Source organism: Nycticebus coucang, chromosome 4, assembly GCF_027406575.1.
Source record: "Nycticebus coucang isolate mNycCou1 chromosome 4, mNycCou1.pri, whole genome shotgun sequence".
Taxonomy (NCBI): Eukaryota; Metazoa; Chordata; class Mammalia; order Primates; family Lorisidae; genus Nycticebus; species Nycticebus coucang.
This window is the reverse complement of record NC_069783.1, coordinates 125783244-125798706: the sequence shown is the minus strand read 5'-3', so window position 1 is coordinate 125798706 and position 15463 is coordinate 125783244. Positions and strand designations below refer to the sequence as shown.

At 49.4% G+C, this 15463-nt stretch overlaps 1 protein-coding gene across 3 annotated transcripts in view; it reads left to right on the top strand.

Annotated features, from left to right (window-relative positions):
- The window catches only part of ACACB (acetyl-CoA carboxylase beta), a 140968-nt gene that overhangs the window by 63168 nt on the left and 62337 nt on the right, over positions 1 to 15463 (top strand). For all 3 annotated transcript variants that reach the window (XM_053588579.1, XM_053588580.1, XM_053588581.1), the window contains 5 exons: positions 1219 to 1382; positions 3998 to 4148; positions 4232 to 4335; positions 10783 to 10864; positions 14311 to 14456. In XM_053588579.1, the coding sequence (XP_053444554.1) occupies positions 1219 to 1382; positions 3998 to 4148; positions 4232 to 4335; positions 10783 to 10864; positions 14311 to 14456 (647 nt within the window). The remainder of the gene's footprint in view (positions 1 to 1218; positions 1383 to 3997; positions 4149 to 4231; positions 4336 to 10782; positions 10865 to 14310; positions 14457 to 15463) is intronic.

Here is a 15463-nt window from a genome sequence, read left to right as displayed (position 1 = left end):
ATTAGATTATTGGATTACTACCAGGCTCCGAGCAAACCCTCCCTGCAGCTCAGTGTTCACTTATATGACATCGCTGACATGGGACATTGTTACCCCATATTAGAACCGGAGAGGTTGTGGTCACTTGCCTTCCACCTCCTGCCCAGGACCCTAAACACTTCAGACTCCAAAGGCCATGCCCTTCTTGGTGACAGACAGCTAGGTGTAGTCCTTGGATTTCTGGATCCAAGTGCTTTTTGCTACCATATATAATAAATAAAGTGTGGCCTGGTCTGTTGTAGGGAGTCCCTTTGTGACTTGGTCTTGCTTGGGTCTTAAAAAACTAACCACCTGGCATCTAGTATAGTTGACACATGTATTGATTCTTGACAGTCATAGGACTCATTCATTTACTGCAACTTAATTGTTTAATTGTTACATTCAGGAAACTTGGGGTAAGAGAAGTACACCTTTCCTATTAATTAAATAATTTAAAGCTATGATGCTGCTCCATTCATTTGGAGTTATTGGCTGCAGATAACTCTGATGGATAAGCAAAATGGGAATTTTTCAGAGGGATAATGGCTTATCTCAGGTGCCTGGGAGGATGGAGAAGCAGGTGTGGAAATAGCCCAGGCACTCTAAACCATTATATTTCTTATTTCCACACACCTCTCCCAAAACAAATGTGTTCCATCACTTACTGGGTCATTCAAGAGAGCTAATCCCAGTGAGAGGGTCCATGTCTACTCATTCTTAACAAAATGGTGCTAAGGGGATCGGCCAGCTCCCTAAATGCATCAGGTGCATGTTAGTGGCAGCAAAGCCTCACCAGGGATACCCTAGGTCCTGTGGGAATTGTCATCCCGAGTTGGAAATCTAACCACTCTTCACTTTTATTTAAACTTCTTATTTTTGAAAATGTCAAGTATATAAAATCAGAATGTCCCTTGATCCAGCTCCAACAATCATCATCATTCACCTTTGTCCCCCATTCCAGCTCAGTTGTTACTTTTTACAGTTTTTATAAAATAAAAATTAAAGGCATTGAGGTGCTCATGTGGACACAGCTATAACTGGATATATCGACTCTTGTCACAAGAGATAGCAGTGTTATATTAATTGCCCTAATCTTTTGGTTGCGGTAGGTTTTCTTAAATTTTCCTAGGACTGAATTCTGATGACAGTATATCTAGAGTAATGATTTCTTCTATTTGGCTTTTTCTGTCTGGACTCCAGGGATTTAAGCCAAGTTCTGGGACAGTCCAGGAACTGAATTTCCGCAGCAGCAAGAACGTGTGGGGTTACTTCAGCGTGGCTGCTACTGGAGGTTTACATGAGTTTGCCGATTCCCAGTTTGGGCACTGCTTCTCCTGGGGAGAGAACCGGGAAGAGGCCATTTCGTCAGTATCTCCTTCCCTCCCTCCTTTCTCCCCTCCTTCCCTTATCCCTTTCTACCCTCTCTTCCTACTTTCTCCCTCGTCTCTTCCCTTCTTTCCTTCCTTTAAGAAACTAAAATTTCCCCTGTGGCTTCTGATGCAGCAGCCTTTTGGGAAACCAAGAAAGGTGAATCACAGGGCAGACCCTATTTTAAATACCATGTGCTGGGCGGCACCTGTGGCTCAGTGAGTAGGGTATAGGCCCCATACACTGAGGGTGGTGGGTTTGAACCCAACCTCAGCCAAACTGCAACAAAAAATAGCCAGGCCTTGTGGCAGGCACCTGTCCCAGGCACCTGTCCCAGTTACTTGGGAGGCTGAGGCAAGAGAATCGCCTAAGCCCAAGACCTGGAGGTTGCTGTAAGCTGTGATGCCACAGCACACTAACGAGGGCTACAGAGTGAAACTCTGTCTCTAAAAAAAATAAATAAATAAAAATAAATAAATACTATGTGCTTAAAGTTCAAGGTTGAGGTCTGCCGTTTCCCTTTATTGGAAATCCACAAAATAAAATGAGCTCACCGAAGTCATTTGGTTTATAACTTATAAGAGTTCTAACTTGAAGAAAATCCAAAGATTGTTCAAGGTGACCTAATCATATGAATTCCCATATTAATCTGAAAACAAACAAACAAACAAAAAAAACCCAAAATCTTGTTCAAGGTGATACCAAAAAAAGGAAGAGGGATAGAGGGTTCATGCTGTATGAGACACCTCTTGGGGGCAGGACACAATTATAAGAGGGACTTTAACAACAAAAAGAAAGTGGGGGGGGAGAAACTGCTTTAAATTTAAACCTCATAAATAGTTCCCTAGTTGTCTGTATTTCACACCCAAGACTAAATTTCTTAGGGATGTGTCTTGCTGTGAGCCACTCACCACCCGAGGCTTGTGACAGCAGCCCCATGTCCCAAGTTCAGCCAGGTCCACACTTGCCCCATGGTTTCTGCAGAGGGGAGAAACTCACATGGACAGACTGACTCCCACATTCTGACACACCACATCTGACATTTCTCCTGTTTTGAAGAGAGTGCAGAAAGGTGAAACACCAGTTTGCTTTGTAATTCAACACTCTTGTGTGGGGTGCATACCTGCCTTTCAAAACAAAATGATCCCAAAGGCATTATGGGCATAATCATTTAGAACACATTAAAATCTAGCCCAGGGCATTGTCCATGAATTAAATTAAATTTGAAAGTTTTGATGACCTGCTTTTCTTTGCCAGCTTAGACTAATTCATTTTAGTTGGGCTCAATGTAAAGTTGAGATCCTTGAAGCTTACAGAGGTCTCTACCAAATTAGGCTTAACAGGAGGAGGTGGGAGACAGGTCAGCTGGGCCAGCCCACTCCAAATGAAAAGACCTGCGGCTTGTCGCAGGCTGTGAAAGGCAGCAGCTTCAACAGAATTCAGAGCAAGAAACTCCAGCTTTTCTTATTGCTGTTAGTCAGAATTCAGCAAGATCTTCAGGAAGATCAACTGTGTTGGTTTTCCCGGGATTTCTCAGTGCTATAGAGCTGGAAGTATCCTGAGCAAATGGGGACAAGTCAGTCACCCTTGAGTCCCGAGGCTTAGCCCTCAGATCCAGCTTCTGGCCCCACAGCTGATCTTCTGTAGCCTGTTGACACCCTCGTTTTACCTCACTGGCTCTTTATATTCTCACCTTCAGAATGCCTCTTTGATTGCCTTTTGTCTGTGCCCATGGGCAGGAATGCTGTCCCAGACGTGAAAGCTTTTGTGCCCAGGAGGAGGGGCGTTCGGATACCTCACTTCTCTTTAGTGCATTCCTGCCCAAACCCCCTCACTATGACTCCTCAGGGAGCCGAGTTCTTGCCTTTCCAACTGGTGCTCTTTGAGGTCAGAGACTATTTGGATGAAGAAGCCATGGTGCCCTTCAGGCCCCTGAGCCAGGTGGCAGTGTCACCTATCCGCAGTGCATCCCAAGCACCGTGGGCAGAGCAGCTGTGTGGACAGTGAGAGGGTGGCACCCGCTCTGGGGATGGGAAGAGAGGCGAATAGGTCAAGGGAAAGATAGAGGCAGAGTGCCTGGTTCTCGTTCTATTACATTAGTAATTAATTATTATGATTAATAATTATAATGGCAATACATCACATTTATAGCAGTTAACATTTACTGATCAATTACTATGTGCTTTACATGGATTGTCTCATTTTAATCTTCAAACAACCTCATGAAGTCAGGGTTATTTTCCAGATGAGGAAACTGAGGCCCGAAGCGGTTAAGTCACTTGCCCAGGATGACTCAGCTATTAAGTGGTGGCGCAGAGATCAACACCCCAGCTGTCTGACTCCGGGCCCTCTCTGTAGGATAACATTTAGAAATAAACATATCCTACATCAAGCCCACCAGGTGAACTCAGTGCGAGTTTAAAATGACTTGCTTTTCTTCCTGAGGCTTAAGGCAAAGCTGCTGTTCGTTCGCGTCTCTGGTCACGCAACACTCTCTTAACTCCCATGCTTTTCTGGTTCTCTGAAAACCAAATCATGAAAACGACCTCAGGATCTCTGTCAATACACATATATTAATTTGGAAAACAATCTGTGTGCCTTTCCCCTCAAGGAATATGGTGGTGGCTTTGAAGGAACTGTCCATCCGAGGTGACTTTAGGACCACCGTGGAGTATCTCATTAACCTCCTGGAGACTGACAGCTTCCAGAATAACGACATCGACACCGGGTGGTTGGACCACCTCATTGCCGAAAAAGTGCAGGTAGAAGGAGCCACCTGTGTCTCCCCTTGGGTGGCCAAGATCCCTCGCTCCCTGAGGATACTGAAGCACAGCGTCTTCCCTAGGCTGAGAAGCCGGATATCATGCTCGGGGTGGTGTGTGGGGCCTTGAACGTGGCCGATGCGATGTTCAGAACCTGCATGACGGATTTCTTACACTCCCTGGAGAGGTAGGGCGTGTGGCACTTCTTTCCCCCTCTGTGTATGTATGTCTGTGACATAGAAGGCAGCACGTGCTTTATTCGGGTGGCAAATCTGTCACTAGGCAGCTGGTGAGTCTCTTCTACAGCCTTGCCTCTGCAAAATTCCTTGGATAAATCTGAGCCCCCCTCAAAGAGGCTAGGGATGGGGTGGGGAGGATGGGATTCTTGGGGTGCGTGCAGCATTCGTTTTGCAGACAGACATGTGCAGATTTATGCTGACTTGTGTAAGGTAAGGGCCATCATCACATCTAGGAACTCAAGAGTTCAAGGAAGGGGATGTGAGAGGCAAAGCAAGTTAAAGGTTATCTCCATAGATGGTTTTCAAACCTTTCCAGAATCACAAGGTACCTAATAAAATGGGCTAGAGTGGAAAAGGGCCAGGCGTTCTCTGTTAGGACAGGCCAGAGAGGGGGGTTTGAGCTCAGCACCATGGGCGTTTGGGGCTGCATCCTTATTTGTTGGGAGAGGGCCACTGTCCTGTGCATGGTAGGATGTTTGCAGTATCCCTGGCTTCTGTTCACCAATGCCAGAAACACCCTTCCTCCTGAGTCAGGAGTCAAATATATCTCCATTGGGAGGCTAAGGTAGGAGGATCGCTTAAGGCCAGGAGTTTAAGAATAGCCCAGGCAACATAGAGAACACCCATCTCTATAAAAAAATTATTTAAAAAATTAGCTGGGCTGGTGCTGTGGCTCATGCCTGTAATCCTAGTACTCTGGGAGGCTGAGGGGGCAGCTTATTCAACCTCAGATTTGGAGACCAGCCTGAGCAAGAGTGAGCCCCCATCTCTACTAAAAATAGAAAAACTGGATGGGCATTTGGTGCGTGGGAGGGTGAGGCAAAAGGATTGTCTGAGCCCAAGAGATGGAGGTTGCTGTGAGCTATGGGGAGGCTGAGGCAAAAGGATAGCCCGAGCCCAGGAGATGGAGGTTGCTGTGAGCTATGATGATGCCACAACACAGAGTGAGACTCTGTCTCAACAAACAAACAACCTAGCTGGCGTTGTGGCATGTACCTGTAGTCACAGTTACTAGGGAGGCTGAAGCAGGAGGATCTCTTAAGCCCAGGTGTTTGAGGCTGCAGTGAACTATGATTGTGCAACCGTATTCCAATTTGGGTGACAAAGTGAGACCATGTCTCTTAAAAATGAAAATTCTATATATAACATTTAAAATTTTATATATATCCACATCACCAAATGTCCCAAGGGTAAGGGCCAAATTGCCCTGATTGAGAATTGCTGTGATAGGCAAATTAAACTATGAAAAAGAAAATAAAAGGGTAAAAGTTATTGGTACTTCATGAAAGAAAAAGGAAGCAAAAAAAAAAAAAGTGTTGTCAGCTCTTGGTTACCACGTTTTGAACAGAATCACAGGCCCTGTGCTGGTTTCTTTCATAAGAGGAGGCAGATCCCCCACATGTGAAATGTTCCTAAGAAGCCATTATGGATTTTTCACTTGAAAAGCCTTTTTCAAAATTTCAAAATCTTTAGCAAGTACTGAGCCTTTCTGGAATCTCACAGTGTGTGACTTTATTAGGGGATAGGGTCTTTCCCCATATAAACAGTTACTGGCTTGGGGAGGTGTAATCCCAGCATTTTGGAAGGCTCACTTAAGGCTGGGAGTGCAAGACCAGCTTAAGTTCCTTAAGAGTTCCTTAAGTTGGTGGGGCATAGTGGCTCACGCCTGTAATCCTAGCACTCTGGGAGGCCAAGGTGAGAGGAAACCTTGCGCTTAGGAGTTTGACTAAGAGCAGGACACCATCTCTATTGAAAAAAAAAATAGAAAAAAATTAGCCAGGTGTTGTGGTGGGTGCTTGTAGTCCCAGTTACTCAGGAAGTTGAGGCTGGGGATCTCTTGAACACAGGAGTTTGACGTTTCTGTGAGCTAGGCTGATACTCCGCAGCACTTTGTCTGAGTGACAAAGTGAGGCTCTGTCTCAAAAAACAAAACAAAACAAAAGAATTCCTTAAGTCCTGAGGATTGTTGACTCCTTAGCAGTCTCTGTACTCGTGTTCTGTGTTCCGTGCTCTGTGCCCCATGTTCCATGCTCTACACTCCATGCTCCATGTTCTGTGCTCCCTGTTCCGTGCTCTGTGTTTTGTGTTCTGCACTCTCTGCTCCACGCTCTGTGCTCCATGCTCCATGCCCCACGCTCCCTACTCCACGCTCTGTGCTCCATGCTCCCTGCTCAGTACTCCACGCTCTGTGCTCCACGCTCTCTGCTCCATGCTCTGTGCTTTGTGCTCCATGGTCTGTGCTCCATGCTCCATGCTCCGTGCTCCATGCTCCATGCTCCACGCTCTGTGCTCCGTGCTCCACGCTCTGTTCTCCACGCTCTCTGCTCCCTGCTCTCTGCTCCATGCTCTGTGCTCCGTGCTCCATGCTCTGTGCTCCACACTCTCTGCTCCATGCTCTGTGCTCTGTGCTCCACGCTCTGTGCTCCACACTCTCTGCTCCGTGCTCTGTGCTCCACTCTCTGTGCTCCGTGCTCAGTGCTCCATGCTCCGTGCTCCATGCTCTCTGCTCCATGCTCCGTGCTCTGTGCTCCACACTCTGTGCTCTGTACTCCACGCTCTGTGCTCCACACTCTCTGCTCCGTGCTCTGTGCTCCACTCTCTGTGCTCCGTGCTCAGTGCTCCATGCTCCGTGCTCCATGCTCTCTGCTCCATGCTCCGTGCTCTGTGCTCCACACTCTGTGCTCTGTACTCCACGCTCTGTGCTCCACACTCTCTGCTCCATGCTCTGTGCTCCGTACTCCATACTCTGTGCTCCATGCTATCTGCTCCACGCTCTGTGCTCCGTGCTCCACGCTCTCTGCTCCATGCTCTGTGCTCCATACTCCACGCTCTGTGCTCCACGCTCTCTGCTCCATGCTCTGTGCTCTGTGCTCCACACTCTCTGCTCCACGCTCTGTGCTCCATGCTCTGTGCTCTACGCTCTGTGCTCCACGCTCTCTGCTCCATGCTCTGAGCTCCACGCTCTGAGCTCCACGCTCTGTACTCCATGCTCTCTGCTCCATGCTCTGTGCTCTGTGCTCCACACTCTCTGCTCCACGCTCTGTGCTCTGTGCTCCATGCTCCGTGCTCCACGCTCTGTGCTCCACGCTCTCTGCTCCGTGCTCTGTGCTGCATGCTCTGAGCTCCATGCTCTGTACTCCACGCTCTCTGCTCCATGCTCTGTGCTCTGTGCTCCACACTCTCTGCTCCACGCTCTGTGCTCTGTGCTCCATGCTCCGTGCTCCACGCTCTCTGCTCCGTGCCCTGTGCTCCACGCTCTGTGCTCCGTGCTCTGTGCTCCACGCTCTGTGCTCTGTGCTGTATGCTCCGTGCTCCATGCTCCACGCTCTGTGCTAAGTGCTCTGTATTCCATGCTCCACGCTCCACGCTCCGTGCTCCATGATCTGTGCTCCACGCTATGTGCTCTACGCTCCGTGCTCTATGCTGTGTGCTCCACGCTAGGTGCTCCATGCTCTGTGCTCCGTGCTCCGTGCTCCACACTCCGTGCTCCACACTCTGTGCTCCACGCTCTGTGCTCCACGCTCTGTGCTCTATGCTCCATGCTCCACGCTCTGTGCTAAGTGCTCTGTATTCCATTCTCCACGCTCCATGCTCTGTGCTCCACGCTCTGAGCTCCGTGCTCAGTGCTCCACGCTCTGTAATCAGTGCTCTGTGCTCCACACTCTGTGCTCCATGCTCTGTGCTCTATGCTCCCTGCTCCATGCTCCATGCTCTGTGCTAAGTGCTCTGTATTCCGTGCTCCATGCTCCACGCTGTGTGCTCCGTGCTCTGTGCTCCACACTTTGTGCTCCATGCTCTGTGCTCTATGCTCCGTGCTCCATGCTCCGCGCTCTGTGCAGTGCTCTGTATTCCATGCTCGATGCTCCATTCTCTGTGCTCCACGCTCTGTGCTCCATACTCTGTGCTCCATGCTCTGTGCTCTATGCTCCATGCTCCATGCTCCACGCTCTGTGCTAAGTGCTCTGTATTCCATGCTCCATGCTCTGTGCTCCACACTCTGTGCTCCACGCTCTCTGCTCCATGCTCTGTGCTCCATGCTCCGTGCCCCATGCTCCACGCTCTCTGCTCCGTGCTCTGTGCTCCGTGCTCTGTGCTCCATGCTCTGTGCTCTATGCTCCATGCTCCATGCTCCACGCTCTGTGCTAAGTGCTTTGTATTCCATGCTCCACGCTCCATGCTCTGTGTTCTATGCTCTCTACTCCATGCTCTGTGCTCCGTGCTCTGTGCTCCATGCTCTACGCACTGTGCTAAGTACTCTGTATTCCATGCTCCACACTCCGTGCTTCATGCTGTGTGCTCCATGCTCTGTGCTCCATGTTCTGTGCTCCATGCTCCGTGCTTCAGGCTCTGCGCTCCACGCTCTATGCTCCACACTCCGTGCTCCACACTGTCTGGTCCGTGCTCCACGCTCTGTGCTCCGTGCTTGGTGCGCTACGCTCCGTGCTCCGTGCTCTCTGCACCATGCTCTGTGCTCTGTGCTCCACGTTCCGTGCTCCAAGCTCTGTGCTCCACACTCTGTGCTCCACTTTCTGTTCTCCGTGCTCTGTGCTCCATGCTTCACGCTCTGTATTCCATGCTCCACGCTCTGTGCTCTGTGCTCCATGCTCTGTGCTCCATGCTCCATGCTCCACTCTCTCTGCTCCATGCTCTGTGCTCTGTGCTCCATGCTCTGTGCTCCATGCTCTGTGCTAAGTGCTCTGTATTCCATGCTCCACGCTCCATGCTCCGTGTTCTTTGCTCCACACTCCGTGCTCCAGGCTCTGTGCTCCACGTTCTGTGCTCCACGCTCTGTGCTCCATACTCCACACTCCATGCTTCATGCTCCACGTTCTGCGCTCCACGCTCTTTGTTCCACACTCTGTGCTCCATGCTCTGCTCCACACTGTGTGCTCCGTGCTCTGTGCTCCACGCTCTGTGCTCCGTGCTCCACGCTCTGTGCTCCATGCTCTGTGCTCCACGCTCTGTGCTCCATGCTCCACGCTCCATGCTCCATGCTCCGTGCTCTGTGCTCCATGCTCCGTGTTCCACGCTCTCTGCTCTGTGCTCTGTTCTCCGTGCTGTGTGCTCCATGCTCTGTGCTCCACGCTGTCTGCTCCATGCTTTGTGCTCTGTGCTCCATGCTCCGTGCTCTGTGTTCTGTGCTCAATGCTCTGTGCTTGGCACTCCGTGCTCTGTGTTCTGTGCTCCATGCTCTGTGCTCCACACTCTGTGCTCGGTGCTCTGTGCTTGGTGCTCCATGCTCTGTGTTCTGTGCTCCATGCTCTGTGCTTGGCACTCCGTGCTCTGTGTTCTGTGCTCCATGCTCTGTGCTCCACACTCTGTGCTCGGTGCTCTGTGCTTGGTGCTCCATGCTCTGTGTTCTGTGCTCCACGCTCTGTGCTTGATGCTCCGTAGTCTGTGTTCTGTGTTCCATACTCTGTGCTCCACGCTCTGTGCTCGGTGCTCTGTGCTTGCTGCTCCGTGCTCTGTGTTCTGTGCTCCACGCTCTGTGCTTGTTGCTCCATGGTCTGTGTTCTGTGTTCCATGCTCTGTGCTCCACGCTCTGTGCTCGGTGCTCTGTGCTTGGTACTCCATGCTCTGTGTTCTGTGCTCCACGCTCTGTGCTTGGTGCTCCGTGTTCTGTGTTCCATGCTCTGTGCTCCACGCTCTGTGCTTGCTGCTTCGTGCTCTGTGTTCTGTGCTCCACACTCTGTGCTTGGTGCTCCGTGCTCTGTGTTCTATGCTCCATGCTCTGTGCTCCACGCTCCGTGCTCCATGTTCTGCGCTCCACGCTTTGTGCTCCATGCTCCGTGCTCCACGCTCTGCGCTCCATGCTCTGTGCTTGCTGCTCTGTGCTCTGTGTTCTGTGCTCCATGCTCCACGTTCTGTGCTCCACGCTCTGTGCTTGGTGCTCCTTGCTCTGTGCTCCGTGCTTTGTGTTCCGTGAATGCCTTTTGATCAGACTTAGCTCTTTTTAGCACTGTCTGTGTTGTGGATTCTCAGGAAAGGCAAAGAACTGGGTAATTTTCTTTTTTTTTACTATTTATTTTTTTGGGACAGAGTGTCCCTCTGTCACCCTGGGTAGAGTACTATGGCATCACAGCTCACAGCAACCTCAAACTCTTGGGCTTAAGTGATCCTCTTGCCTCAGCCTCCCAAGTAGCTGGGTCTACTACAGGTGCCCACCACAACACCTGGCTAATTTTTTTTCTATTTTTAGTAGAGATGGGATCTGGCTTTTATTCAGGCTGGTCTTGAACTCTTGAACTCAGGTGATCCACTCACCTCGGCCTCCCAGAGTGCTAGGATTATAGGCATGAGCCACCGTGCCCGGCCTGAATGATTTTTTTTTTTTTTTTAATCCAGGGATGGCTACAGATTCCCAAGGCTGACTGCAGCTGTGTCTTCTTTTTCAGGGGCCAGGTCCTTCCAGCAGATTCACTGCTGAACATCGTGGATGTGGAGTTAATTTATGGAGGCATTAAGTACATTCTCAAGGTATGCATCCCTGTGCTTCTCCTCTGGTGTCTCTGATGCTCTGAAGCCTTGAGGAAGTCTGTTTTATTTCTTCCAAGATCCGTCCCTGGAGTGGATTTTCTCATGCCTGGGTCTGAGACGTCCGTGTTCATGTTCCTCAGAAATTCCCCATATAGTCCATGACCTTGAAATTTAAACATTTTGGGTTTCAGACTGTAGGGTTGAGCCCTACACAGAGGCCTGGATGACACACACGTGTGTTCGTTTCCTGTGGCTGTAACAAAGTACCATGTATTGGTGGTTTGAAACAACAGAGAAGTGGTCTCTCACAGTTTTGGAGGCCAGCAGTCTGAAATCAAGGTGTCAGCTGTGCCGTGGTCTCTCTGAAGGTGCTAGAGAAGGACTTGCTCCAGGGCCCCCCAGCTTCTGATGCTTGCTGGCAGTCCTTCCTGTTCCTTGCCTTGTGGCAGTGTAGCTCCAGTCTCTGCCTCTGTCGTCACATGGTGGTGTCCCTTTGTCTGTGTGTCTGTCTGTCTTCACATTGTCTTCCCTCTGAGAAGGAAGATACCCTAGTCACATTTGATTTAGTGCCCACACTATTCCAGTATAATTTCGTTTGCTGCTGAGGCTGGGCTTGAGCTCCTGAGCTCAATCAGCTCACCTCAGCCTCCCGAGCTGCTGGGATTACAGGTGTGCACCACCACACCTGGCCAATTTCATCTTAACTATTTATATCTCAAAGGCCCTGTTCCCAAATAAGGTCACAGTTTGCGGTTCCAGGCAGATCATGAATTTTAGGGGATACTATTCAACCCAGCACAGAGTGGGTGCCTTGCTGAGCTGGCATAGTGTCCAGGTCATTCCCAGGAGCTGTGAGGCTGGTTTGTTCTGTGTCTGCACACCAAATCCCCGGGGGGATGTCTAACCTCTCCTGTGGTTTACTTCCAGCATCCCTGGAGCTTACTCCGGTTATGCTCCTCTCTCAGGAGAATCTAGTTACCCTTCCGAGGCCAACTCAGCAGAGAATGTCAGAGAACCTCTGAGATTCACGAGCACATAGAAAGGATTGGGGTCCCCACAGAGTGGTGAGCTAAGGCACTGGAGCCCTGACTTCCAGCGCAGTGCAGGACCAAGGAGTTCCCTGTAAGCCTAGCTGGCACTTGCCAACCTCACATTCTGGGGAGGAAAAAGAGGACAGAATTCGCATCTGCTTCTGAGACTGAGTTTTTTTATTTTATTTACTTTATATTTAATATTGATGGACACAAGTAGAACTCTCAACTTTAGAGATTTTTCAGGCTAAATATGTGTTATTAATTGGGGTATACTTTAAAATTATTTTCTTGACCAGGCACAGTAGCTCACACCTATAATCCCAACACTCTGGGAGGCTGAGGCAGGTGGATTGCTTGGTATATCAGACCAGCCTGAGCAAGAGCGAGACTCCTCATCTCTACTAAAAATAGAAAAACTAGCCAGGTGTTATGGTGGGCACCTGTAGGAGGCTGAAGCAAGAGGCTTACCAGCTAAGGATTACCAGGCAAGAGGATTACCTGAGCCTAAGAGTTTGTGAGATTGTTGTGAGCTATGACACCATGGCATTCTACCTAGGGTGACTTAGTAAGACTCTGTCTCAAAACAAAAAACAAAACAAACAAAAAACCCAACAAAAACAAAAAACAACTATCTTCCTTTGCCCTCACTGCTTTTAGGGGCTACCTTTGGGGACTCAGTAGCCCCGCACTTGATTTTAAATGTGGTAAATGTTCAATGTAGAAAATTTCAAAATTTCAAATGAGCATAAAAACTCAGATAGACAAACCCACACTGTGCTGATCCCAGAGGCAATCCCCATTAACATTTTAGCAGATTTCGTTGTTTTTTTTTTCCCCTTATGTATAAATTTTATGGAATTGAGATCATGGTACAAATATACGATTGTGGCTTTGATATTATCACAACATGAAGTTTCCCATGTTATTAACAAGTTTTCTTTAGCATAAGTTTAGCGTCCAAAGCACTGTCTACCAGAGCTTTTGGTAGTGATAGAAATGTCCTCTGTCTACTCTATCCAGTATGATACCCACATGTGGTTATTGAGCACTTGAATTGTGGTGAGTGTGACTGAGGAACTGGGTTTTATGTTTTGTTTAGTTTAAGTGGCTGCATGTGGTTAAGCAGGTGTCACTCTAGTGGACAGCACAGATCTAGAGTGTTCCATTGCAAGACCGTTGGTTTGCTAATTTGATTCTTTTATTGTTGCCATGAATAATGCTGCAATAAATATTTCTATGTTTCTTGCTAGCTTTTGTCATAAAATACGTATTTTACAGGTGGAGGCCCCTTTAGGCTGTTTGCTTTCCAAGGGAGAACACTCACAATGCACTGAGAGTCAGATGGGGCTGGTACATCAGCTGGATGGAAATGTAGAGCCCTGGCCAGCGCCTGGCCACTTGCCTCTGTCACGTGTCCCCAGTCTCTCATGTGTCTCTGCACAGAGCTGGGTCTCAGGAGCAGAGCCCTTGTCTGGGTTCAGGCATCTTAGCCCGTTTGGGCTGCTATAACAAAACACCACAGACTGGGTTGGGTGACTTACAAAACAACACACTGTCCCCTCCCCTCTCTCTTTCTTTTATTTGTCTCACTATGTCACCATTGGCAGAGTGCTGTGGCATCACAGCTCACAGCAACCTCAAACTCTTGGGCTTAAGTGATTCTCTTGCCTCAGCCTCCCGAGTAGCTAGGACTATACGTGCTCGCCACAAAACCCAGCTATTTTTTTAGAGATGAGGTCTGGCTATGGTTCTGGCTCAGGCTGTTCGCAAACTCATGAGCTCAGGCAATCCACCCGGCTTGGCTTCCCAGAGTGCCAAGGATTTTAGGATTTTAGGTGTGAGCCACAGCGGAAGCATGTATTTCTCATAATTCTAGAGATTGGAAAGTTCAAGGTCAAGATGCTGGCAGATTTGGTGTCTGATGAGGGGCTGCTTTCTGTTCCATAGATGACTGACTGTCTTTTCACTGTGTCCCTATATTTGGGGAGGGCTACCTGCTCATGACCTATCACCCCCCAAGGCCATCACCTTCAGAATTAGGATTTCAACATAGTTTGGGGTTGGAGGACAGACATAAACATTCAGTCTGTTGCATCAGGCCACTAGTGAGTCTCCAGGGTTGCCTCACCCAGAGTGAGACCCCATCTCTGTGCCACCAGGTACAATGATACCTGGAGTCAGGAACTAGAAGGAAGCCCCCAGCCCCAGAAGGCATGCAGTTGGTGGGAGATGGCTAGACAAGGACTCAGTCTGCAGCCAGTGGCCATCAGTCGGCCCACCCACCAGTGTGGCCTGCTGTCTCCAGCTGCTGACTCAGCTCCATTTGCAGGGGCTCCCCTGGGGGCAGTTGAGGCTCAGCGCCCTGGGAGCCCATCTTGAGCCCAGGCGGTGACGTGGGTCCTGTCCCTGCAGGTGGCCCGGCAATCTCTGACCATGTTTGTACTAATCATGAATGGCTGCCACATCGAGATTGATGCCCACCGGCTCAACGACGGTGGGCTGCTGCTGTCCTACAATGGGAACAGCTACACTACCTACATGAAAGAAGAGGTGGACAGGTGCGTGTGCTCCACATGCCGGCGTGGGCTGGGCATGTGCACTCAAAAACACAAAGCCAGCCTGCTTGCAGGTCCCAGGGTCTTAGCAAATCTTGGTCAATTCCAGGGACTCATGGAGAGGTTAATATCCTGGCTGGAGTTCTGTGTAACTGGCAGACAGCTAGGGAAGGCTCACAGGAGGTGCTTTTGTAGCAACCCGGGAGGATTCAGAGCTGAATGGGATGTGACTTTCAGCTACTTGGCCTGTGAGATGTGTGCCCAGGTATCTGCCACCCCTTGCACCTGAGCTGTGCCCCACATGCACACCTGTGTGAATGGGTCCCTCCAGTTAGTACAGGAGTCATTTTTTGAGCTACTCTGTAGCTAGGTATTGAGGTAGCACCATGGCCACAACTCTGGAGCTTCAAGCTTGCTGGGAAATGACATTAAACAAGCAGACAGGAAGTGCTGCCCTGTACCTGATGGTGAACACACAGGATGCTCTAGATGCCTTTTGCACAAAGGTTCGTGAGATATGCCCCAATGATGCTCCATCTCCGGTGTTCTGAGTACACTGAGATCACACAATGAAATGTGCGTAGGCCCCAACCAAGGTGAATAAAAAGTAAGGGGGTGCCAGAGGCCCTGTGCCTCAGAAAGCTCCACTTAGTGTTTAAAAGAAGACAGAGTAGATTCATACCAGAGCAGTGTTTCACTATCTCTGGTTTTTTTTTTTTTTTCTTTTTGAGACAGAGTCTTACTAAGTTGCTTACCGAGGTATCACAGCTCACAGCAACCTCACACCCTTGGGCTTCAGTGACTCTCTTGCCTCGGCCTCCCAAGTAGCTGGGACTACAGGTGCCTGTCCCAACGCCCGGCTATTTTTTTGTTGTCGTCGTCATTATTGTTCAGCAGGCCCGGGCCAGGTTTGAACCCACCAGTCCTGATGTATGTGGCCGACACCCTAATCATGGAGCTACGGTCGTGAGCCTCACTATTTCTTTTTTAACCCACATTTTATCTGCCAA